General features: G+C 43.7%; 1 protein-coding gene across 2 annotated transcripts; it reads right to left on the bottom strand.

The window, feature by feature from the left end:
* Window positions 1-11,024: 11,024 nt before the first annotated feature.
* On the bottom strand, window positions 11,025-19,990 carry LOC106000499 (probable N-acetyltransferase CML1). Of its 2 annotated transcripts, XM_013035776.1 has the most exons (3): window positions 19,923-19,990; window positions 12,529-12,678; window positions 11,025-11,941 (listed from the first exon to the last, which is right to left on the bottom strand). In XM_013035776.1, the coding sequence occupies exon 3, from the start codon at window positions 11,863-11,865 to the stop codon at window positions 11,182-11,184; it is 684 nt and encodes a 227-aa protein (XP_012891230.1). In that variant the 5' UTR covers window positions 11,866-11,941; window positions 12,529-12,678; window positions 19,923-19,990; the 3' UTR covers window positions 11,025-11,181. The 2 variants fall into 2 exon arrangements, with proteins under 2 accessions (XP_012891230.1, XP_012891231.1); XM_013035777.1 differs by lacking the exon at window positions 19,923-19,990 and having other exon boundaries at window positions 12,529-12,685.
* Between the last annotated feature and the right edge of the window lie 7,144 nt (window positions 19,991-27,134).

Here is a 27,134-nt window from a genome sequence, read left to right as displayed (position 1 = left end):
GCCAGAAGTGGCACTGTGGCTCAAGTGGTAGAGCACTAGCCTTGAGCTGAAGAGCTGAGGGACAGCGCCCAGGCCCAGAGTTCAGGCCCCACAACCAGACTCCAAAACAAAAACAAAAACAAGACTGTGCCTCAAAGAATCCAAAGCAGAAAGGACTGATTACCTAGAAAGAGCATTAAGCTACTTATTTGTCTAGGTTCTGGTTACATATGTGTGGAGTCTGATTCTTTAAATGTGTACTTTAACTAGAATGACATGTGACAACAGACAATTCAGAGGGAAATAGGAAGTCCAGCTAACTTCCTTTAAACCACAGAAAGAGATTTGTTAAAAAAAAAAAAAAGTAAAGCAGTATCAGCCTTCTCACTATAGTTTTTGTTGTTGTTGTTGTTGTTGCTGTTTTGGAAGATATCTTTATCACTTAAAATAGACTACTTATGGTAGTATACAATAGGCTTATTATTATTTTTATCTTATTGCTGCTTTAAGTGGGTTGAGGAATCATTTTTAAGGTTGGAGGTATGGCTCAAGTAGTACCACATTTTGCCCCTGTTTTCTTTAACCCACTATTTTCCTAAAGTGACTTTTTGTGGGTTTCTTCCTGTTCATGAGCACCCCACCCTAGATGTCCAGCCATCCAACGTGATGATAGGATACAGCAATGCTAGGCACATCTGAGTGGCTAAATGCCTTCCTTAAAATGGTTGAGTTTAGAGAGGTTTTTGTGAGATGCAATCACATACCTCTGTGCCTGCTAACCTCATTGCTTTCTGTCTTCCACTGGTGTCATTTCTCTAAGGATTTATGAGCAGCTTCCAGGAGTACAGGAAAAGAAAGAAGTGGAGAAGAGAAGATCAAAATATAAGTTCAAAGGGCTACAAGCTCAGTTCTTCAGAAAGGTCAGCTGAATTGTTCCTCTGCTCAGGGTGGATGACCAGGTTTATCAGGGGAGAGAGAGGTGGAGAGAAAGAGTCTGACCTATTTGTACAATCTGTTGGAATTGAATTTGAAAAATGATGGTAGCTCAAAAAGCACTGCTATAGTGCTAGTATTTTGGGCATAAGACACCTGTGATCTGCTTTAGCTCCTCAACCTTAATTGCAACAAAACCAAATTTTACACATAGGAAGTGATTTAGATAGCATGGTGGAAAAATCCAAAATAGCAGACTTGATAGAGTACCAGTGATTTTCATTCCCTCATGGGTAAGTCAGATACCTCCAAAGTTTTTTTTTTTTTACATGAACTGAAAAATATCAGTTAGAATTAAAAGTATTGTTTGTAGCTGGGTGCCAATGGCTTATAACTGTAATCCTAGCTATTCAGGAGTATGAGATCTGAGAATCATGGCTCAAAGCCAGCCCAGGCAGGAAAGTCTATAAGACTCTTATCTCCAATTAACCAACAAGAAGCTGAATGCGGAGCTTTGGCTCAAGTGGTGGGGACTGCTCTCAGGCCTCGAGTTCCAGTACCAAGACCAACATATACACACACAAAAAGCATTGCTTGTATATCTTCTTTACTAAATGCTTGCGGAATAATTACTGGTTAATTGTCATCATTTCATAGCTTAATAACATAAACAAGGAACAAGGCACGGGGAGAACTACTGGGTCTCTTCAAAACATAACTGTGGTCAAGAGTTTCATCTTCTCTACAGGGAAAGTTTACTTGACTTCTTTTCAGCCTTTTTTCTTCCATAGAAATTAACCAATCAACTCTTGGAATTAATGTAAGATTATTTGCCTCAGAGCCTTGGAGTTACTTTTTAAAATTTTATCTGTAAGTAGTTGTATAAAGCAATTTACAAATACAATATACCTTGGTCAATGTCACTCCTTTCAACATTTTCACCCATCTCTCTCCTATCCATCCCTTTCCTCACTCTTCTTAATTTTGTAGGATATACATTGGTTTCTTGTCTGCCTTCCCCCCCACCTCTTCTTCTCTTTTTCATCTGCCCTTTCCTTTTGGATTCACCCCACCCCTTTTGAGTATGGGCTTCCTAGTGTTTTGTTTGTTTGTTTGTTGCAAAAGTTTGACTTTGCCTCTCTAAGGAATAACACTATTTGAGATCTCCTTTGAATTTTCTGAATTTCAGTTAATACATTTGTATATACTTGCATGCCATCAATGAATTTAGTTATGAGTTTTTAAACTAAATATAGTGCTTCTATAAGGGGAAAAATGGATCTGTTGTCTCTCTGGTCCTGACTTACTTTATTTAACATAATTTTTTCCAAATCTTTCCATTTCTTTACAAATGGTACAATATCATTATTGCTAATGGATGAGGAAAAATCCATTGTGTATATACATTTTCTTGATCTATTCATTCACTGAGGGGCATCTGGGCTGATTCTATACCTTGGCTGTGGTGAACAATGCTGCAATAAACATGGTTGTGCTGGTAGTTTGACTGTATCTTGACTTTTAATCTTTTGGGTGGATGCCCAGGATTGGAATTTCTGGATCATATGGTGGTCTATGCTTAAGTTTTTGAGGAACCGCCACACTGCTTTCCAGAGTGGTTAAACAAGTTTCCAATCCCACCAACAGTGTATTAGGATTCCCTTTTGGCCATATCTTTGCCAGAATCAATTCTTGTTTGTTTCTTGATAATTGCCACTTTAACTAGGGTGAGGTGGAATCTTTAATAAATGGTGCTGGCAAAACTGGATGTCCATATGCAGAAAACTGAAACTAGATCCTTATATATCATCTTGCACTAGCATCAATTCAAAATGGATTGAGAGCCTCAATGAAAGACTTGAAGCCAGGTAACTATTATAGGAAATTGTAGGGGAAAAATTAGGAATTCTGGGCACAGGTAGAACTTTCTGAGTAAAGACCCAGAAGCACAGAAAATCAAAGAGACTTGATGAATGAGACTGCATTAAACTAAGAAGATTCTATATGGCAAAAGATATAACCAACAAGCTAAAAAGAAATTCTACAGAATTGGAGATTTTTGCCAGCTATACATAGACAATGGCCTAATATCCAGAATATAAAGACAAGTTAAAAAGTTAAATCCTCCAAAAACCAACAACCCAATTAATTAATGGACTAATGAGCTAAACAGTCTTTTCAGAAAAAGTAAAAATGGCCACTTCACAATGTCACTAGAACTGTTACCATGTTCGTGTCACAGCTGGGAAAAGTGAATAAAGTCTCACGGATTAACAGCAGAATCTCTTGTTCATGGAGTATATACAGAGCTCTTAGCTCTTCTAGTCTGGAGAACCAAGCAACTTGCTTTTCGAACATCAGAAGCCACTTTCCTCAGACATGCTCAACACCTTTGCCATACATGAATGCAAATCAAATAACATTGATATTCTTACTGATTTCTTAAGGGGACTGAGGAGTAATCACACAGGAGAAAAAGAGAGCTTTACAAAAGTAAAACTAATGTCTGGTTTCTAGGAGGGAACTCTTGGGTCATTTCTACTGCCATTGCCCCTTGCTCCCCAAGATAAACATCCTCTACTGAGGAAACTCCATTCTTAACAAACAAAATTATTTCCAAGAACGCCCTTGTTACTTTTTAAAAGGAATTACATTTGAAATTTCTTTTACATATGTTAACATGGATAGATGCAGCTCTTAACAGGTCCTCTCCTAACGTTAAGAAAGCCATGTTTGGCCAGAAATAGTAACAAACCATCTCCTCTTTAGGCATTATGGTACAACCTGTGTACATGTGTGCATTTCTCTCTGTGTCCTTGGAGCTGTTTCCTCCAGTTCTAGTAGTTTTATTTTGAGTACTGGTAATGTTGCAACATTGGAATCCAAGACTCTGTACTGGACTTAGAGAAATGGAATTCTCTTCACAGGTTCAGCTCAACTGTCTTGAGCCTTGGATATTTGAAATGTTTCAAAGGAGGTTTGACCAAATTTACATAATCCTGTGGCTCCTGACCAAGTCTGACCAGAGTATACAATCAGACTCCACTTAAGAGCCCAACATTAGAGTTGAAGTAAAGCCCTCAACCAACTGTAAAGCAGATGAAGTTAGACTGAAAAACACAATCCAGTTTTGTTTATGAGACTGAAATTACAGAAATGGTGGTAAATGTTTCAGCACATACTCACTGTCCATTCCTAGACCAGAGGCTGACAGTTTTGACCAGACAGGACTGGAGAGAAAAAGATGTACAGGCCAGCACTATCTCCTGTCAGAGTCCAGAAAATAACTAGGAATATAAAGCTATGGAGTTTAGTGGTGTTTTGATGTTTGTTTGGTTGTTTTCTTGGAAAGCTTTGTTTCCTTGTTTTTATTATACCCTCAGCTGTGAGAAGGCAAGACTCATAACTGCCTTGTTCACTTTATCAGGCCAAGCACATGTGTAGCTCCATAAAAATCTGTGGATTGCCCCAACAACAAATCCTCAAAGAAACAACTGCCCAATAAATAAGTGGGCTAAAGACTTAAAGAGAAACTTCTCTGAAGAGGAAAGAAGGATGGCCAATAGACACATGAAGAAATGCTCAACCTCCCTACCCATAAAAGAAATGCAAATCAAAACAACATTGAGATACCACCTCACTCCAGTTAGAATGGCTAAAATGAAGAACTCTAATAACAACAGATGCTGGAGGGGATGTGGACAGAAGGGAATCTTACTGCATTGTTGGTGGGAGTGTAAACTTGTTCAACCACTTTGGAAAGCAGTATGGAGGTTCCTCAAAAGACTCCACATAGAGCTCCCCTATGACCCAGCAATCCCACTTTTGGGCATTTACCCAAATGTTTACAAACAAGACCACACTAAAGCTACCAGCACTAGTATCTTCATTGCAGCATTATTTACTATAGCTAAGATATGGAACCAACCCAGATGCCCCTCAGTAGATGAATGGATCAAGAAAATGTGGTATATATACACAATGGAATTCTATGCTTCCATCAGAAAGAATGACATTGCCCCATTTGTTAGGAAATGGAAAGGCTTGGAAAAAATTATATTAAGTGAAGTAAGCCAAGCCCAAAGAAACATAGGTCCCATGGTTTCCCTCATTAGTATATGTCTGAGTCAAGCAGAAAAGGTCAGATAAGGTGATGTTAGGGAAATGAACCCTAAAATATGTATTCAAATGTTTTTTTCTCTCATGTGATTGTTTCTAACACATTTATAAGATTATTTCTTTGTTGCTTTGTATGTCCCTCCCCCACAGTATAACCCCTGCTTTCACTGTATTTGATGTTGGTATAATTTGTGGAGGGGAAGGGGAAAAACAAATCGTTTAAATAGGGATACAGGTGGACCCATTGCAACAATGAGATGTACAAGTCGTTATGTTGAAAACGAACTTTACAACTTTGGTTGGAGGGGCAGGGGGAGGATGGGAAGGGAGGGGAGGGGAAACAAAGGAGGAGACTACAATGTACTCATGATCTTGTCCATGTAATTGTAACCCCTCTGTACAGTATTTTCACAATAATAAAAAAAAATCTGTGGATTGATACACAGAGGGTGATCAGCTCAGACTTGAGGCCAGTAGGCTCTAGAAAGGGGATTAAGTAGCTAACTGATCATTTTCCTAAGGCACCTGAATATTATAAGGAAACATTAAACATTCTGATAATGTCTGAGGTTAAAGAGATGAGACACAGAAATCTGAGTACTGACAAGAATATAACAGGTTTTCCTCCTTCTGACTTTCCTAATCAAATGCTGTTTGTCCAACAGTCTCTTTGACAAGACTGAGAACAATTGGCTGTCAGTGTCTTATGTGAACATGTCTCTCTTGCATGGATATGCATATTCCAGATCTGATCCACAAAAACACTCGTTAATCCTCGTTAGCCCTCCTAGGCTCAAAAACCAGCTCTCTGGATTTCTCAGGCATGAGTCAGCCCCATTCTACTGAACCCTCTAGCTTCAGTGACTGATTTGCTAGTGCTGAAGGTCTACTACAATCCAGAACTGGAACCATGTGTGCTTAAGTTACAGTTCTTCAAATGGGCCTTGCTAGGCAGAAGAGTTCCAGAGAACTCAATCAGATGTGTCCATCCTTCCTTAGGATTCCTGCAGGAAATTATATCGCAACTGAACTCAAGTTTAGAATTCTAGATAGTATCCACAGGAGAGTTGCCAGATTTTACAATAAAATATATCAGACTCCAGTAAAATTTGACTTCTAGAACAAAAAGTGGTATTTTTTTTAGCAGTATTGAGGATTAAACTTAGGACCTCACATGCTAAACAAGTCTACTACCACTTAAGCCATTCCTCCAGCATCTCATGGAACTGGTTATTTCTGAGGTAGTCTCACCATAGTCCTCCTCCTTGTGCTTCCTGTACCACTGGGGCTGACAGCTACCCACCACTATACCCAGGCATTTTGTTTCGCCTGTAATGGGGATGTAACAAGTGCATGCCATTGTGCTCAGATAGTAATTAAGAGGGGTCTCAAAAAAAACTTTTTTTGCCTGGGCAAGCTTTGAACTATGATTTCTTATTTTCTGTTTTTCTCATAGTTATGATTACAGGCTTCAGCTACTGCTCCCAGATCAACCTTTTTTCTTTTTCTTTTTTTTTTCTGCCAGTCCTAAGTGATACCAATAAACTTTTCTTTCTTCACCTTTACCTCCTCCTGCGTGTTCTTTCCTTGCCTAAAACCTTACACTAAGGGCTTGAACTAAGATCCTGGGTGCTGTCCTTGTGCTTCTTTTGCTCAAGGCTAGATAACACTCTACCACTTGAGCCACTGCTCCACTCTTGTTTTTGTTGTTGTTGGTAACTAATTGAAGATAAGAATCTCACAGACTTTCCTGCCCTGGTTGGCCCTGAACCATGATCCTCAGATCTCAGCCTCCTAAGTAGCTAGGATTACAGGCATAAGCTACTGGTACCTGGTTTGACCATTAGTTTTTCGTGTAAATCTGTCACGTGCTAGCTGGGCATCTAGGGCTCACACCCGTAATCTTAGTTACTCAGAAGGCTGAGATCTAAAGATTGCAGATGGAAGCCAGCCTGAGAAGAAAAGGCTATGAGGCTCTTATCTCCAACAAACTACTCAGAAAAAGGCAGAAGTGGTGCTGTGGCAGTGAATGCCACCTACATGTCCTCCAGTGGCTGATCAAGTCCTACCCCCCAGGTAAGTGAAGAGTCTAAAGGCTTAGATTTCACTGTGCAGGCTCTGTGCCTCTCTCAGGGAGCTTCAGGGCCCCCCTCTGGAAAACTTGGCCAAGTATCTAAGCCACATTTCTGAGAGCCTCTGTGGCTGAGGGACAATGTGGCAAAACATGTGACATTTCCCACTGGTTGTGTCCCACTTTCTGAGCCAAACTGCACTGCGTAGGATGCTTCACAGCTGCTTTTGGTTCCAGATCACTTACCATGGACAGGACACAATCTAATATTCCTCACATTCCTCAGGACTACCCATTGGGTGTTCTCCTAAATAATGTAGAAATGCTTAACCTTGAATCTGACATTGATTCACAGGAGCTCATGCATTTCTGTACTGAGATCTGGCCTGAATATCCACTGGACAATCAGCCCACGTGGCCCATTCATGGGACACTGGATCCTGATATCATTCAGAATCTATCCTACTTCTGCAGGTGGTCAGGCAAGATGCCTTCTCTTTCTTTCTCTCCTTCCTCCAAACTGAACTTCTTCCTGAGTCCTTATGTTCTCTGCCCAACTCCTCCTGGCCACCGGCTTATAATACAGACTCTATTCCAGATCTGATGGATGAGTTGCCACCGTTTTAAACATGGGCAACAGCTCCTCCTGCTGTGCCAGAGGAGGCGGGACTTCCACTAAAGGAGATGGGACTTCTGTGGAAGGGGGTGGGACTTCTGCGGGAGGTGGCAGCCCCCTCTTCCCATTTATTCAGCAGCCCCCAGCCTGCCAGTCACCCATTCCTGCACCCTCTGCTCCTGCACCAACCAAGGCCAAGGCCCCCTTCCATCGGCACCCCTTCTTCCAACACAGGACAAAAGCGCGCCTGGCCTGGCCACTGGGAACCAGCTGTCTCAGAAACATTGAGTACCATCCATACCCAGGCCCAAGAGCCTGCTACAGATCAGAGTTCTACCTCAGCCCACGTTCTCCCATTACCTGAGGTGGCAGGGGCTGATGGTATAGTCACAGTGCACATGCCGTTCTCATTAAATGACCGAGCACAGTTCAAGACACGCCTGGGATCTTTCTCCAGCAATCCACCTACAGGCATGTATTCCTATCCTATGAGGTAACCTGGCATGATGTGTACTTAATCTTGAGCAATTCCCTTTTACCAGGGGAACAGCCGAATGTTTGGGAAAAGGCCTGCTGCTATGCAGATGAGATCCACAGGACCACCCCCATCACCCAATTGGGACCTAGACAGTGCCTGACCAGGATCCTCACTGGGATTAAAATTCTCAGGGTGATCGCCAAAGGCGAAACCAATTTACTGCCTGTATAATTAAGGGTCTCAAACAGGCAGACCACAAAGCCATCGACTATGACAAAATGCCCATGGTCACACAAGACAAAAATGAAAACCCATCTGCCTTTTGGGCCAGACTGAACCAGACCCTCCTTCAATATACTAACCTAGATCCCAAGTCTGTGGACAGAAAGCTTTGTTTAATGACTCATTTTATTAATCAATCCACTCTAGACATCTGGGATAAATTAAAAAACTAGACATAGGCCCCTAACACCCGCTAGTGAGGCTATGGAGGCAGCCTTTCAGGTGTATCCTGGCAGGGAGGAAAAGGCCAAACAGCTCAAGTACCAGATGCTAGCCAAAATCTACCAGTCTCTAGCTTTGCAACCAACCCCTTCCCAACAGGGTCCACCTGAGCCCTGCTATGTCTGTGGTCAAAAGGGGCACTGGAGGGAAACCTGACCCCTGAAGAAGCCGTGCTACCGTTGTGGCCCAGCCTGCCCACAGCCACGTGAGCCAATCCAACCATGCCCCAAGTGCAAAGTTTCAGGGCACTGGACCATGGACTGTCCATCATCCTTGAGAGGATGATGGTTATCCAGGAAGGCCCTAATGCCCCCTCCTGGCACTCAGGGACTGGCAGCCAGAGAAGACTGAGGCAGTCCTGGACTCCTTGCCCCGACCAATCCCATCACCACACAGGAGCCCAAGGTGACAATCATGGTTGCAGGTAGGATGACCTTGCTTTTGGTGGACACAGTTGCTCACTGGGTTCCATGGCCAGACCTACCTAGCTGATACCTCCATAGTCAGGATGGAGGGAAAACCTTACACCCCTCTCCCAAAGAAACATCCAAACCCTGTCCTTTGTCTTTTTTCCTGCGTAACCTGTCACTCCTTCCTTGTTATTCCTCACTGCCCAGTTCCACTGCTGGGCAGGGACCTTTTGGTCAAATTTGGAGCCTCTATTACCTACCCTATGCCCTTCCCAATTGACACATATTGATTAGGCCACCCCCCCCCCAGGATCTCCTTGTTGATGCCTTTAGTAGGCTCACCTAGCAATCCCTCAGATTTCCCTTATTCACCCTTTGAGGTGGACCCCAAGATGTGGGATACCCTCAACCCCTCTATTGCTCACCTTCATTTGCACTGGTTGCTTACTTGTTGAAATGCCTAGACCCCTCCACTAGGGGCTGGGCTGTTTGCCTTCGTGTTCTAGCCACCTCTTCTGTCCTATTACAGAGTCAAAAAAACACTAACCTTTGGTGCAAACCTTACCATCCTCTCCCACCATCATCTCTCTGAGTTACTAACCTACAAAGGGGTTGCAAACTATGTCTCCCTCCCGTATTGTCTCCCTTCAGTGTCGCTGGTAGAGGACCCCATGCTAACCTTCCAGTCCTGCCTTCCATTAAACCCCTCAACCCTATTACCCATTCCAGATCCGACTCCCCTCTCCCCCTGCCCAGTGCTGTCCTCTCTCCTTCAGCACCTGCGCACTTTTCTCTGCAAGTATGTGGACCAATATGAACCTAAGCCCTCCACAGTGCTCTCCGAGCCTTCCATCAAGGCTGGGGACCTAGTGTACATTTCAAGAAATTACCTGCCATGGGCACCTAGTTCTACCAAGCTCTCTGCTAAGTGGGAGGGACCCTACTTAGTAACTCTCTACTCCCACAGCATTGCAGGTTCAGGTCTGTCCACATTGGATTCACATCCGGCATGTTAAACATCAGGTGCCTGATGGACCCTCACATACATCTGTGCCAAGGGGACCCTGTCTCTACGGATAAAACCCTGTCTTCCTCCAGTCATTGAGGACCCAGAGAACCCTGCTCTGGACAAGTAACATCTTCATAACCACCATGACCTTGGCCAGCTTTATGTACAGTGCCTGGCGTCCCTCTCCCCTTCATTGACTACAGTGCCCCTCTCAGCAGGCGGTACCTCCAGAAGAAAAGGCCTTTGCCCATATTCCCTGCCCAGTACTGTACATATTAAACCGAAAAGGGGAGAAATGTAAGGAAAAACCTCACAGGCTAATCTCCGCCCTCCATGGCAGCGCATGCCCAGTAGGCGAGGCACCTCCCACTTCCGGCCCCCAATATAAAAGGAGCCTCCAAGGAGCAGGACGGTGCCATTTTCTCCCTTTCCTCATGAGAACTTGGCCTTGTCAGCTCTGCTGGCAATAAATCTTTTCTTCTACTTGACTTCTGTCCACGTGGTCTTTTGGATTACTTTTTTGGGGGTTACTTCCTGCCTAGGTTTAGATTTTCTCCTTCATGATCCAATAAGACATAAGTGTTTTTTGCTTGTTTTGTGGAGTATGGGGCTGTAAAACAAGTTTACCCCACATACAGGTCTTGTCCTTCTGTTCATCCTTCTATTGGCTTGTACCAGCCAGGCCTAATATATAGAGGTTTTGCAGACAGAGTCTTTCTGTGTTGTCCATACTGGCTTCAAACTCACAATATTTCTGTTGTAGTCTGCCAAGTGCTGGGATTACATATGTGTAACACTATGAAATACAAGTATTTTTTGTTTTAAACATTGTTATTATAAAATTGATATACAGAGAAGGGCTACAGTTACATAAGTCAGGCAAAGAGTACATTTCTTTTTGGACAATGTCATTACTTCCCTCCTCACCCACAAGTTGTATTGTGCATTTGCAACAGAGTGTCTAGTGAGTGCCACTGCTGTACTAATGAAATGTCAGGAACTGAGTGTTATCATGGCAGGATAAACTGGATATATATGTATGAATATGTATGTGATTAAGTATTACAGCTGCTCTTCCTGAGGAGAAGAGATATGGTATGTTAAATGGATTGTACCAAGAGCCATTGGCCACGGGGTCAGGTTCCAAAAGCCTTCATGTGTCTTTCGAAAGCCCATATGCTGGTATAAGGCCTGAGCACCTTGCTGCACTACACTGGTCACAAGGACAACTTCATTGTAGGCCTGGTCCCGGGCAAACTGGAGAAGAGTCCTGACCAGGGCTTTTGCTATTCCTTCTCCTCGGTGCTCCAAAGCTACGGTGAGTCGAAACAGCTCCAACTGCTTCTTCCCCAAGGGAGGATCCCTGACAGGCTGGGCAGCCACCATGCCCACCACCTGCCCCCCACACTCAGCCACCCAGAAGCAGGAGCCAGGTGTGCTCAGGTAGTGTTTGGTGATGTCAGCCATGTCTGTGTGCAAACATTTAGCCACATGTGTTTTCCAGGGATATCTGGCATAGAGCCAGAGGAGCAGGAGCAGGGTGAAGCAGCAGACAATGGCCAGAAGCCATGAGCCAGAGAACAAGAGCATGGCAAGAGGCAGCCCAACTAAGAGCAGCAGGCTTTGAGGCCACATCAGCATGAGACGGAAGGTGGCAGGGCTGTTTCCTTCCATGCCGCTGATAAACAACTCCAGCACCCTTTTGTGGTCCTGCTCCTGGTACTTGCGGATATGATATGGAGCCATGAGGAGACGTCTATAAGTTGAAATCTCAGGGTTCACCAGCCAGGACTGGATCTATCTGAACACCTTCTCTACAGCCCTGTAGGAGACAGAGAATACCAGGTGAGTGTGCTCCTTGCTTCTCAGGCCCCAGGAACCATAGAGAGCCTGCTCAAGGCCATTTCTTTCTGCTGTCACTCAGGAAGAAACATGACCTCACCACTGGGAGAAGGTGTGAGATCAGAAACAGCTGGGTGAAACCCTAAGTTCTTCCCCTTTCTAGCTGGGAAGTATTTGGCAGGCGAAGTCACCTCTCTAAGCCTGTGTGTTCACAGGGTAAAACATTCCTCACTTTAGGATGTTTTTGAGGATCTTGCATGAAAGTCATACACACACCTATCTTCCCTTCCCCTCTCTCCCTCTTGTCCCATGAGGAGAAACTTCATGGTACATCGCCTTGTCACGGGACTTTCTTATGTAACCAGCTTTTGTTTCCTCTCCAGAGTCCAGAATCTTGTGTTTCTAAGCATAAGTTTCTGCAAAGCCCTTTTCCAACTTGTGTATACAGGGCTTGTCTGCAAACATGGCAAGGAACCAAACACAACATACTCCACTTCTGAGTCCCTGAAGGTCCTGGACAGTCCCAGCAAACCCTACCCCCCCCCCCGCCCCACGATCATTTCTCACCTTCTAGAGTTGAGAGCGTCCAGCATGGCCTCAGCCTCCAAGTGGCATCTAGAAGAGACTGTGTGGGTCCTGTCTGATCTCTAGGGAGCAGATCCGGGTTGGTGCCTCACTGGCTTTCTCTTATGTAATCACAAAACTGCACACAAAGAACTGGGGAGTGAGAGCAGAAATTCAAAGTCTGGTGACCACGTGATTCCTGCAGAACCCCTGCCAAAGTGCTTGCACAGTCACGGGAGGCCTGCCAGCCCTCTTGCTCCTTTTAGGCTGCAGCGTCTCTCACTGGATGCATTTGGCCTCCCATTGGTTCCCTGAGCACACACTGAGCTTCCTGAACCTGATCTCAAACACTCCTCCTCTCTGCCAGCCCCCTTTCTACACTGGTGTCAATAAACCTGCTACAGGCATCCTCCCCAGCACAGCTAACATCCAGCGGACAGGCTAGGACAGTGGGAAGTTGCTGTGAGCTCTGGATATGTTAGCTAAGGATGGGACTCCTAAGTCAGGCCAGGCACCAATGAAAGGCAATCCTTTCTCCATGGCCTGTCCTTCCTGGAAGGAAGAATGATTCCTTTCATACAGCAGCTCAGCCTCTGCCTCTGTGCCCTGCCCTGGTGGAGCATTTAAGGCTCTGTCTTTCTCCTCTCTTGGCTCCTGAAGTGCATGACAGGGGAAGCCAGCATTTGCCACACCTCGCTGGAAGAAAAGGCACTGGTTTCATTGTTCAAAGGTGAAAGGCATTGTTCAAAAGTTGACAGTAGTTTACATTGGTTTATGATAGTCACCAGACTAGCAGAGGCCCAAGGGACATGATGATGACTTGGACCAGAGCAAGACAATCATTGCTGTGAGACCTGGATCTCCAAGAATTGCATTTGGGTTGAGAATGCCTCAAATGAGGATGGAGTTTTGGCAGGGGTCAGAGATGATGGCCAAGAATATGGCAAAGCATTTAGGGGGCAGGACCAATTTAGAAAGGTCAGGATGTGGCTGGGGGTGCTGCCTGCAGCCTCCTCAGGCAAACTGGATGCTGCAACCACAGGTTAAACCTGGGTGGAGACAGCTGAGCCTTGTGATCCTCCACACCCTCTAAGTACTCAAGACAGATGTTTACCATTTCATATGAATAGTGTGTCCTCAGAACACTTTAATATTGCCCCTGACACTTGATTTTTTTTTTTTTTTGTCGGTCGTGGGGCTTGAACTCTGGGCCTGGGTGTTGTCCCTCAGCTCTTCAGCTCCAGGCTAGCGCTCTACCACTTGAGCCATATCACCACTTCCGGCTTTTTTTTTTTGTCTGCTTATGTGGTGCTGAGGAATCGAACCCAGGGCCTCTTGCATGCAAGGCAAGCGCTCTACCACTGAGCCACCTTCCCAGCCCTGCCCCTGACACTTGAATGGTAAGCAGAAGTAAACATGGGAATGGGAGATGGGGAGGTGAAAACTCCAGGTCAAGTGAGCACCCTAATGGGAGTCTGGGCAACATTAACCAAGTCCAAATAAGCAGGCAAGAAGCTGGTGCACTGTCCTCTTCCTCCCATATACTTTTGAGGCCCTTTCCACAGGAGCCTGGGATTTATTTTCCTGACGCATTTCTTTATTCAGCATATAGCAAGTGAGTTCTTACCTTCTGTCATGCTCTCTGCTTGGCATAAAAGGCAAGAGATGTTGGAGATGTGGCTCTCACCCTTAGCACAACACACAAGGTATGACTGAGGTCATGGTCAGTGCTTGGAGACATCCAGCCCAGAACCTCTGTGGTAGGAAGCTGAACCAGGCAATTAGGGCTTTGATGTAGTAAGTATCAGTAGGCCACCTACAAACTGACTTGAGGAATATAGTGAATGGAATGGCTGCCTTGTCCATGAATAGGGTTTAGGTGACTGAACATGGGTTTGACTATGAATAGGGTTTAGGTGACTGAACATGGGTTTGACATAGTAGCTTTGTGGTATTCCGTGCTGTTACCTCTCTTCTGACACACACCTCATTAGATATCAGTTGCTCTCCAGCCCTGATTGAAGCTGTGTCCTCCTTGTCCCTCACCCACTAAAAGCTGAGGGATTCCTACTGCCAGTAAATGTTAACTGGTCAGTCTCAGAGTCTCTCGCATCTGCTGAGGACTAACTGTCACAACTACAATTTACAGCAGGGACCAGCAATCTCAGAGGAATCTGAACAGGGATCCTTGTTTCCCAGGATGCCAGCACTGTGATGGAGATTGAGGACTGATGTGATCCCAGGAAACCAGATCTCAATCAGAAATGGAGGTCCACTGCACACCCACATGTACAGAAAACCCAATGGTACAAGAGCTCCTCTGTGAGGCCAAATAGGGCAGCAAGCCAAACACAAGAGAGGACACTAGGAGATGTTGGTGACTGCCACTCTCATAGAAGCATACAGTGCTCCCCAGGATCTGGTCACTACCACTCACCATGATGAATCTGTCCTCGGTGGGGCATGGGTGCTGGTGGGCAGCAGCAAGTGTTTACACACCTCTCAACTCATGGATTTACAAAGACACTAAGATCTCAGAGCGAATATTCTGAGTGCCCACTTCCCACCTCTCTGTTGATCTTATTATGGGACAGGAAGGAGGAAGAGTAGGATTGCTTTGATGGGCAGTGGAAAACAACTTTAGAGGAGACAAGAGAACACACTCTCATTTTGGACCTTTGACAGCTGAATGGATTTTTCATTGAGGTCTGAAGTAAATGAGTCACTTCCTACTGTGGCTTTCCAGAAGAAAATATATTCTCTAATATAAACCAAACACTCTAACAAATTGACCCCATCTTGTTCAGAGGCCACAGCTACTCTAAGCTGGTGGGCACTTTGCCTCTGTCACGCCTTCTAGCACCATCCACACATGAAATTCAGGAGTCTTCACAAGGACTTGGTGTGGTTGAGGCTGGAGGTCCCCTGCATGCTGTCCTTGCTCTTGCCATGTCACCACCCTGAGCAGAGCTGAGACTATGGCACCATTGCCCACAGCATGTGCTGTGGAAGAAACAAACCCGGAGTCCATCTTCTTTTTGCTAGCAGGCTAGAATATGGAGAACATGGAACTTACCATTGTAAGCAATCTTAGGTGCACAACTGAGCAGCAGTAAGGACATTCCAATGCTGAACGATGAGAACTGGATTTAGCACACGTCCTTTGTTGCTTTTCAAGGAATGTATAAATGTTAAGTGTAGAACACTGTTTTGTGATAATAAATTCCACTTGCTAGAGCAAAAAGAGATGGCATGTAGCCTTGAAGAATAGCTTGGTTTGGGGGTTGACTGTCAGTCCGTAGCTTGCTTGCTTCCCTTTCTTCCTTTCTTCTTTCTTCCTTCCTTTCTTTCTTTCTTTCTTTCTTGTCGGTCATGGGGCTTGAACTCTGGGCTTGAGCGCCGTCACTCGGTTCTTCAGCTCAAGGCAAGTGCTCTACCACTTGAGCCACAGAGCCACTTCCGGTTTTCTAGTGGTTTATGAGATAAGAGTTTCAATGACTTTCCTGCCCAGGCTGGCTTTGAACCAAGATCCTCAGATCTCAGCTTCCTGAGTAGCTAGGATTACAGGCATGAGCCATGGCGCCCGGCCCTTCCTTCCTTTCTCTTTCTTTTTTTCTTTTTCTCTGTTCCTTCCTTCCTTCCTTCCTTTCACTTCTTTCTTCCTTTCTTCCTTTTCTTTCTTTCTTTTGTTTAGATCTGAACCTTACTGTCTCTGGGTCTGAGCTTCAGTCAAAATACAAAAGAAATTCCAGGACTCAATTCTAGGGTTGGGCTTTCCTAATGTCTAAGACTGGGTACAAAATAACGTCCAGATGAATCATAGCTAGACAGGCTTCACTGCGACAGGAAAGGGGATAAAAATTTCCAGCTAGAGGGAAAATGACATGGACTGGAGGACAGGTTCAAGTTTTGCTTGGGGTAAAAGGGATCTACTTACAAGTTTGAGAAGCACCAGACAGAGTAGATGGTTAAGAACGTCTTGAACCTGAGCAGTTCAGTGGACTGAGCCAGCTCTCCTGATTCCTGGAAGTTTTGGTTGATGGGTTCAGGGAGCTGTGGGTCAGCCTTGTTGGGACAAGATTTCATTCTCCTTATTCAATTGTTGATTTAACTAAGACAAATTTATGGGATAATATTTTATACTAGGTCTTCAAAAGTGTCTAAGCTAGGAAAGTAGGTCATTTGTAAAATACTGTATCTTTCTTCTTGAAGACTCTGCGGTTCTAGTTTATTACTAATGAATAAGGTATGGGAGAGAAAAACTGGGAGAGAGTGAGGGAAAACGTGACATTGTCCAAAAACAAATGTACTCTTTAGCTGACTTATGTAACTGTAACACCTCTGTAGATCACCATTATAATAACAATTAGGTGAAAAGCTAAAGTCATTTCCTCTATATTCAAAATGAGACAAAGATGTTCCCTCTCTCCACTCCTCTTCAATTTTAGTATTAGAATGCTGCTAGAGCAGTAAGACAAGATGCAAACATAAAGGGAATCCAAATAGGGAAAGATGAAACAAAACTCTCCCTCTTTGCAGATGACATGATCTTGTATTTAAAGAATCCCATGGACTCCACTCCCAAGTTACTTGAGCTGATCCAAAACCTTGGCAAAGTAGCAGGGTATAAAATTAAACCTCAAAACTCAATGGCTTTTCTGTATGCCAGTAACAAGAAAAGTGTGTCTGAAATCAGGAGAGCAACTCCTTTTGTAATAGCTCCACACAAAAAAAATCTAGGAGTTAACTAAAGAAGTAAAGGACGTCTTTGAAAACCTGAAAAAGGAAATTAAAGCAGAACTAAGGTAGTGGAAAAACTTAACATGCTCCTGCATTGGGAGGATTAACATCATGTAAATGGCAATACTGCCAAATTCTGTCTACAAATTCAATGTGATACCTACCAATATCCCAGCCTCATTCTTCAATTAAATAGAAGAAGCAATCCAAAACTTCATATGGAATAATAAAAGACCCAGAATAGCAAAAACAATCCTTAGCAGAACAAACAGTGCTAGAGAAATATCAATACCAAATTTCAAACTCTACTACAAAGCCATAGTATTCAAAACAGCTTGGTACTGGCACAAGAACAGACCTGAGGACCAATGGAATGGGACTGAAGACCCAGAAATAAACCCACAGACCTACAGCCACCTCATCTTTGATAAGGGAGCTAAAAAAATAGAATGGAAGAAAGACAGCCTCTTCAGTAAATGGTGGTGGCAAAATTGGTTAAACACCTGTAGAATACTAAATCTAGATCCTTATATATCTCTCTGCACCAGAATCAACTGCAAATGGATTAAAGACCTCGAAGTCAAAGCAGACACCCTGAAAACTTTACAGGATGGAATAGGAGAAACTCTAGGGCTCCTTGGCACAGGCTGAATTTTTTTAAATAAAGACCCAGAAACACAACAAATCAAAGAAAGGTTGGACAAGTGGGATTGCATGAAACTGCAGAGTTTCTGCATGGCAAAGGACATAGCTAGCGAGATCAATAGAAAGCCCATGGATTGGGAGAAGATCTTCACTAGCTATACAACAGAGAATGTCCTCATATCTAAAATATATTTAGAATTCAAAAAATTAAATCCCCAACAACAAATCCTCAAAGAAACAACCGCCTGATTGATAAGTGGGCTAAAGACTTAAAGAGAGACTTCTCTGAAGAGGAAATAAGAATGGCCAATAGACACATGAAGAAATGCTCAACTTCTCTAGCCATAGAAGAAATGCAAATCAAAACAACATTGAGATTCCACTTCATCCAGTTAGAATGGCTATAATCAAGAAATTTAGTAACAAGAGATGCTGGAGGGGATGTGGCCAAAAGGGAACCCTACTGTATTGTTGGTGGGAGTGTAAACTTGTTCAAACACTTTGGAAAGCAGAGTGGAAGTTCCTCAAAAGACTCCACATAGAGCTCCCCTATGACCCAGCAATCCCTCTTTTTGGCATTTACCCAAATGATCACAAACAAGGCCATACTAAAGCTACCAGCACAACTATGTTCATTGCAGCATTATTCACCATAGCTAAGATATGGAACAAACTCAGGTGCTCCTCAGTAGATGAATGAATCAAGGAAATGTGATATATATATATATATATATACACATACATACATGCATACATACATACATACATGCATACATACATACATACATATATACATGCATGCATGCATGCATACATACAATGGAATTCTATGCCTCCATCAGAAAGAATGATACCACCCCATTTGTTAGGAAATGGAAAGATTTGGAAAAAATTATATTAAGTGAAGTAAACCACACCCAAGGAAACAGGTCCCATAGTTTCCCTTATTTGCAATAACTAGTATATGTCTAGAATAATATTACCAGACAAGCAGAAAAGGTCAAAAGCTATGTACATATGACCATATAAGATGATGCTAAATGAAATGACCCCAAGATAGGGACACTCTCTGTTGTTTTTAATGTACTATGTGAGTTTTTTGTTTCTTTTGTATGTTCTTCCCCCATGGTACAACCCCTGTTGTCACTGGATTCTGGTTCCCTGCATCTTGTATATACATTTTTCTAATTTGGGGAGGGGAAGGGAAATAACAAAATGCTGAAACAAGAATATAGGTTGACCCATTGTAACAATGAGATGTACAAGACACTATGTTGAAAACAAACTACAACTTTGAGGGTTGGGAGGAGGGAGGAGTTGGTGAGGTGGGGAGGGAAGGGATGGTAGGGGAAAAACAAAGGAGGAGGTAACAATGCTTGATAGGAAATGTACTCATTACCTTACTCATGTAACTGTAACCCCTCTGTATAGTATCTTTACAATAAAAAAATCAAAATAAAAGCAAGTACAAGTCTCCAGTCACCTATGCATGTAATCCTAGCTACTCAAGAGACTGAGAATTGAAGACTGAGGAGGTTCAAAGCCACCCTAGGCTAGAAAGTCTATGACAACTGAAGGATTGATTCTCCCCCTTCCCCCCCCTGTTTTCCCAGGTGCATACCGAAGTTAGGCAAGCCACCAAAGTATGTGCAGACTGCCTATGAGGGTGAGGGCAATCCACCTAACCCTGGCTGTAAACATTCCATGGGCCAAACTGAAGAGCTCCTTACCTCCCTAGACCTAATGGCTTTTTCATTAACCTCTGATCAGAGGTTAATTCATTAACCTTATTGATCAGACCTCATAAAAACCAAATCCCTGTCTCACCTCTTTGCACAGTCTCCCAACTTGCGGGAAGGCTGTGCCCCTCACTGCTACATCTCAATGAACAGTCCTCACCTATGGAATAGCGAGTCCTGACTGTTCCTTCCTTTCTCTTCCATTTTCCTAATATATGGTGCCAATACTTGGGAGAGGAGAAATGCCAGGAGTGGATGGTCCCCTCCACTCACCTTCTGGCCACCTCAAGCCTCACTCTTTCTGAGGCCTCTCTCCACCAGGAGCACAGAGCCCTCTGTGCCTCTTCTTCCTCCACTTCCTCTTCTATTCCCTCTCTTCTGTCCCTGGACTCCCTATCTCCAGGCAGGATGCTCTTGGCCATTTGATGATCCACTCCATCCACCATGCAAAAGCCTTCAGGACAAGGTAACCAGCCTTGGTCTGTGGCAGAGGCACCAATATAGGAATTTTAGGAATCCCTCACTTCTCATCTGTGGGGTCACCAGAGGCCCCAGGAGTCTCTCACGCTTCGCTGACCCCCTGATATCCTTTAATTAGGACTTTGGGGATGGCCTCTCCTAATTATTGGACCATCTGTTTGCCTTCCCAAAGCCTCAGGGACACCTGAACTGGCAAAACAGGTCACTCCAGATCTGGCCTCAGCACAAACTCAAGCCTGCATTTAATACTTTTGATTTTAACTGATTGACTTGAAACTATACGGCGAAGGGTCCGAGGAGTCCTATACCCAAGCCTTGCTCTATTTCAGCTCCAGAGACTGCCCATCCTGTTCTGCCCACCAAGTCATTCTCTGACCTCCACTTGAGGTCCCCCTCTGTTTGTCATGCCCTGCTCACCAAGGCCTTCTCTGCCATAACTCTCCCAACCATCTCCTCTAAAAAGGTAACTTTCCTTGTCTTGTAGCTGCTCAATCTGTCTCCCTCCCCACCCCACCCCACTTTCTCTGACTACCTCCAGACTGGAGATTATTTACCATTAAATTGGCTCCACTCCAGCCAACAGACCTTCGGCTTGTGTCCTTGAGAATGGGATACAGGCTGGGTCCCAGGGACCCCCTCTAGGTTCCTTCTTAAAGGCTAGCCATCCTGGATCAGAGGTTCCCTAAGCCCAGGTCTTTTCTGCTTCCTTGCTCTTGTAACTACATTCTTACTTCCTGAAGTTTGTCCAGATTCTCTAAGCTAAAACTGCCTGTCCTCTAAGCAAACTTCCTCTATCGACCTTTGCCCCTGAGCATGCCTGCCTGTATACCTGTTAGCAACAAGCTAACAGCCCTGCTTAAACTCCAAAAACCAAACTTCACAACCAAAGCAACTTATGAGACTTCTTCCCTTTGACACCCAACCTTCCATAAAAATTCCCCTAATGGACAAGGCCTTCACTATCCACCTTTTCCATACCTCCAAGTGCTTCTCCAAATGCCTGCCCCTCCTCATAAACCTTGCCAAATAAGCCCCTTTGTACTTACACATTTCCCAACCCCCTTCTCTGGCTAATATACCTTCTTCCCTTCTAGACCCTAAATAAATGGGCTCTGCTCTGGCTCGCTCACTAATCTATCACTGACAGTGGCTGGCTGGCCAACACACTAGGGCCAGCTTCTTTCTCTTACTTCTCTCTCCTTTTCCCACCCCAAAACCCCATAATGGGAGCAGTTAGACAGCTTACCCCAAAACAAACCCATCCAAGTGGGAGGGAAGTGATGGTAGGAGAAAAACAAAAGAGGAAATAACAATGCTTGATAGGAAAAGTACTCATTTTCTTACTCATGTAACTGTAACCCATCTGTACAGTATTTTTACAATAAAAAATTTTTGTACCCAGATAAGAATCCTCAAAGACTACCAAGGAGCTGATTCTGATGTAAGCACATGAGAGTCATTTATTACAAGCTTGAGCCTGGACTCACAACCATCACCGACACAGTGGGTCAGAGTTGAGAGCCCTGACGCTTCCTCTAGCAGGGTTTTTATAAGGTTTTTAGGGACTTCTGTGCATCATTGCAACACTTAACAAACCATATCACACTGCGGGAAAATCATAAAATAATTCTAAAAGATGATTAGCGTAACCAGTGGTAGGAACTGACCAGCTATTAGAGATTAGCTGGTTCATGGAGTTGATGCTCTTCAAAATGATTGGCTAAAGCAGATGGTCTGAGCTGCAACCGAGTCGTCTTTAACTTGCAGGAACATCTGGAACTTTGGGTTTTTCCTGTTATCTGCTGATTAGCTGTAGTTAGTAGAATTTACCGTAAAGAGGGTTATTCCTGGAATTTGAACTCAAGGGGATCAAGGGGAGCTGCTGACACACTTCCTAGATGAAATGAAATCCAAATCTAAAATTGCTATATTTTGTTCAGGCTTCACAAAAATATATTTTTTTAAAAAAAACATCCTTTTTGTCTTTGGGACTAAGACACTAATCCTATTCTCTTTCCTGAGTCTACTCATTTTAGAATTTGGGTTCTTAATTTCTCCTTTAAGGCAAACTCCTTTAGGAGACAGCTAAAGGCCCCCTAGAGAAACTTCTCCCTCCCCCCACCCCCTAGTTTACTATGCAGGTCCTGGAGACTGACACCATGATGAGTTTTTCTGCAATCCCTACTCTTCTACTAGGCTTACTCTGTCTTCACTCCTCTAGATGGTCAAGGTCAATTCATATACTAATGTGCCTCATTACCAAATTGTCTTAAAGATTTTGTTCTTGTTATCAATGTTTGTTTAAGAATGGAGATTCTGTTAAATTCTCTTTGTTGTTTGTAGAAGTTAAAGTGCTTCTGCTTTGTTGCCACTTGAGTTTTGCCTTGTATTTTGTTTGGCATTGCCTGTTTTTCTAGCACTGTCCATGTGGTTCTATCATACAGTGGACAAAAAAATGTCTTTTGCCATTGTAATTCTAAAACATTTATGGCAGATTTTCATTTTTTAAAAACCTAAGCACACCTTAAAACTTTTGTGCATGAGTGTGTGTGTGTGAACATGTTCAAACTAATCTACATTACATAAAAACTGTCATCATGGCTTTAAAAAGTAATCTTTTTCTATTTTTTGGTACTGATATTGAAGTGAGGAGGCTGAGTCTAAGTGAATCCTTACAGCCATCCTGGTGCCTCTTGCTGGGTGGAGAGAGTTCTCCACCCAGTACTGAAAAAGCCTGCAGGTGAGACCTGGACCATTCATTGAATGCAGATGCCAAGATCAAGGTGAGCTAGGAGAGCCCTGCTTTAGAGATTCAGATGTCATAGCCTTACGGAAGCTTTGCATAGAGAATTCTGATTCTGCCTTGATTACCTCCCTGAATGGCTTGAATTACCCACCTCTGAGGAGCCTCTAACATTTCCTCTATATGGAAAGTTGAGGCATATCTTCCCTAGATGGAAAAGTTGTGCTGGTACCTGAGCTTGTACCTGTGTATGTCCTAATAAGGTCTGCTTTTGCTTAGCCCCCAACCCAAGCATGTGGTCTTTGTCCTTAAAAGCTTGGTGCAGGCTCATTCAGGGATGCAGATCTTTGAGACAGTGGTCCATCTGCAGTCACCAGCCTTCAATAAAGACTCCAAATTTGACCTCTCAAAATGTGGCTTCTCTGTTTTCTCCTGACTGGATTTGTATCTGATTTACTGTACAACATTCCTTCTTGAAATTATTTGTTCCTTGACCACAAGTGTAAATCTGTGTCAACAGAGTTCATTATCAAGTGTTCTGCTTGTTAAAAGGAAAAGTATTTATCAATGGAAACAGTTAAAAGGAATGAGACCCAGCCCCATTCCTAGCCAGTGGTGATGGAGATAAGGAGATAAAGAAATGTAAAGAAAGCGGAAAGTTAGTAAACAAAGTGTTGGGAAGGGAATTGAGGAAACAAAAAATTGGCTTCTTTTGGATAAGAAAGGAATTGGGAAGTAAGAATTGCCTTAAATGTTTGTTCCCAAATGGAAAGACAAACCCCAGAAAGTTCAAGTTTGTAGAAGATGGTATGAGTATATCTTTTTTTTTTTTCAGTCATGGGGCTTGAACTCTGGGCCTGGGCATTGTCTCTGAGCTCTTCAGCTCAAGGGGAGCACTTTACCACTTGAGCCACAGCACCACTCCCCATTTTTCTGGTGGTTTTATTGGAGATAAGAGTCTCACAGACTTTCCTGTAGTTGCTGGCTTTGAACCACAATCTTCAGATCTTAGCCTCCTGAGCAGTTCTGATTACAGCCATGAGCCACTGGTGCCCTGTAGCATGTCTTGAAAGATAAAACTTATAAGTAAAACGGGTAAAGTTGGATGTAATTAAGTTGTGTACTATTAAGTTTGTAACACAAAACTAAGTTGAAATGAGACAATAATTTTCCTTCTAGTACAGTGTCAGTAACCATGCATAAGAGCATTTTTTGGGGGGTCAGTTTTGGGGCCTAAACTCTGGGCCTGGGTGCTGTCCCTCAGCTCTTTAGCTCAAGACGAGCGCTCTATCACTGGAGCCACAGCACCACTTCTGGCCTTTTCTGCTTATATGGTACTGAGGAATTGAACCCAGGGCCTCATACATGCAAGGCAAGCACTCTACCATTGAGCCACCTTCCCGGCCCCAAAAGTATTTTTTAAAATAACCTCTCAGCTTTACTTCCTTTTGGAAGTTTGTTTACACAGTTGACTCAGACTTATGATCCCCGTTTTAGTACTGCCAGTGCTGGAATTAAAGGCATGTATTACCACATCCAGCAAGACTCGATTTTATTTATTTATTTATTTAGTTAGTTAGTTATGCCAGACCTTGGACTTGAACTCAGAATCTAGATACTGGCATTGAACTTTTTTCCTCACGGCTGTATCACTTGAGAGCCACAGCTGCTGCTGCTGCTGCTGCTCCTCCTCCTCCTCCTCGTTGATTGAGGATAAGAATCTACTAATCTTTCCTGACCTGGCTGGCTTTAACCATGATCCTCACATTTCAGCTTCCTGAATAGCTAGGATTACAGGCATGAGCCACCTACAGCCAGCCAACTCCATTTTAATTTCTTTTTTGGTTTTATTTTCATTATTTAGAGAATACTTTATTAGTTTCTGTAATCAAACCCACGTAGATAAGACCTTACATATTTAATACAGTGCGTTTACCCCTGTAAAAATGGAAAAAAATTAACTTTAACATTTCTAGACCAATATGGCTATTAATTTCTGTACAATGCAATGCCAACTCAACACAGTAAACTGGGATACTTTTTCCAAAGTTGACAGCACAGCTAAAGTTTCCAAAAATTCAAATTATATATATGTATATATATCTATATTTATATTTATATAAAAAGACCAATAAGGGCTGGGAAGGTGGCTCAGTGGTAGAGTGCTTGCCTCGAATGCATGAGGCCCTGGGTTCGATTCCTCAGCACCACATAAGCAGAAAAAGCCAGAAGTGGCACTGTGGCTCAAGTGGTAGAGCGCTAGCCTTGAGCTGAAGAGCTAAGGGGCAGCACCCAGGCCCAGAGTTCAAGCCCCACAACCAACAAAAAAAAGAAAAAGAAAAAGCTCCCCCCCCCCAAAAAAGACCAATAATAGCAGTATGTTATGCATCAATAGCAGCAACAGCTTTTCCAGGTTCTGCAGTCATCTGAACAAAATTAGACATCCAGCACATCCATTAATAAAAAGGAAAAAAAAAGATAAAAAACAAAACCCCAGGAAAATGTGAAGTTCTGTTACTGCTGTGGTACCTGACACCATTTTTTTTATTAACTTCTCAATCATCATCTGGAAAGAAAACATTCTTGAGTAACATCATTAAAAACAGCTCTGATAAAACACAGTCACTACTACGCATCATAAAGCAGGTACAAGGTATAAGTCATGGGGCTTGAATTCAGGGTCTGAGCACTGTCCCTGAGCTCTTCAGCTCAAGGCAAGTGCTCTACCACTTGAGCCACAGTGCCACTTTCAGTCTTCTGGTGGTTAAATGGAGATGAGTCTCACAGACTTTCCTTCCCAGACTGGCTTTGTACTGAGATCTTCAGATCTCAGCCTCCTAAGTAGCTAGGATTACAGGCGTAAGCCACTGGCAGGCACCCAGCTCTCCATTTTAATTTTAACAACACCTAGACTCACACCCTCGAACAGTTCTATGTGAATACATCATTGATCAACTACCATGTGGTTTGGTTTTAATTGTCCCTCCTAGCCAGTATGAGATTTTTCCTGGTTGGTCTAGACTTGATCCCAAATCGGCTGGGGGTGGGGAGGCAGGGGGAGGCAGTGACAGACAGCTTGTAGTCCATACTAGTAAGACCCCTTTGGCCAAACTCAAGCAACTATGAGTGTCTCATAGACTGACTTTATCAGGAGTCTATTCTTAGAATTCTGTCTGCTCTGTAGGTCCTATTATCTCATAACACTGCTCAGGTTGACTTTTTAGTGGCTATGTTTTTGCAGAATATAAACAGGTAACAGTTATAGGGACTTTCTTGACCAGGCTGCCAAGGACTCTTATTTCCAATTAACTACCAAAAACTTGGAAGTGGAGGTATGGCTCAATGGTAGAGCTCTAGCCTTGAGCACAAAATCTCAGGGACAGCACCTAGGCCCTGAGTTCAAACCCCAGGATCAGAACCAAAATGAAAAAGCAAAAATGAAGTAGCCCCAGTCTCTGATCATTTAGTTCTTGGAATTCCAGGAACAGATTAAGTTTTTCTCAATGCTTAATAAATCAATATACAATAACATAGGAAAAGTTATATTAATTCAGGACTCATTCTTCGATAAGCCTTCCAGTTTATAAGTTTTTAATTTGTTATTTTAAAGATGATGTACAGAGAGATTACAATTACATGAATCAGGTAATGAGTATGTTTCCTTTTGTACAGTATCCTCTGTTCCCTCACTCTCTCCCAGTCCCTCCCTCCTGTCACCAACCACAAGTTGTATTTCACTTTCATCATGTTGTAAGGGAACTCAGTTACAAGAAATAGAGAAGCCACCACTTAAGAGGCCAAATTGGGGAGATGGGTTCCGGGAAGATGGCGGAGGAGAAGCTGGAATCTGAACAAGCTCTCGCATAGAAAGCAGTTTTAGAGTTCCAGTGAACAGTCCTAAGCCAGAGAATCACACCAAGTGTGCCATCACAGTACAGAGAGTTAGACAAGAGAGGGAAAGCCAAGACAAGGAGACACATCTGAGCGCTTGCCAGCAGCCGTGGCGGCAGCAGGGTCGCGGCGGAGACCACAGCCAGGGCCATACCTGAGCGCTCACACAGAGAGTCCAGGACGAAGGAGCCAGACGCAGTGGGCGAGCGGATTCTACTCAACACCAGCAAGAACTGACAAGGAGCGGACATCTTCATCCTGCAGTTTGCAGACCAGAGACGACCCAGGATCCAAGACTCGGCGTGAGTAGAAGCCCGACTTCCTCACTCCTTCTCAGGGAGCAGAGGAGGGAAGGCTACCCCTCCCCCCCA

Source organism: Dipodomys ordii, unplaced genomic scaffold, assembly GCF_000151885.1.
Source record: "Dipodomys ordii isolate 6190 unplaced genomic scaffold, Dord_2.0 Scaffold220, whole genome shotgun sequence".
Lineage (NCBI taxonomy): Eukaryota > Metazoa > Chordata > Mammalia > Rodentia > Heteromyidae > Dipodomys > Dipodomys ordii.
This window is presented reverse-complemented; position numbering and strand designations above follow the sequence as displayed.

What these genes read in the sequence shown, in the direction of transcription:
- LOC106000499 (XM_013035776.1), bottom strand. Translation starts at nt 11,865, where the DNA reads ATGGCTCCATATCATATCCGCAAGTACCAGGAGCAGGACCACAAAAGG.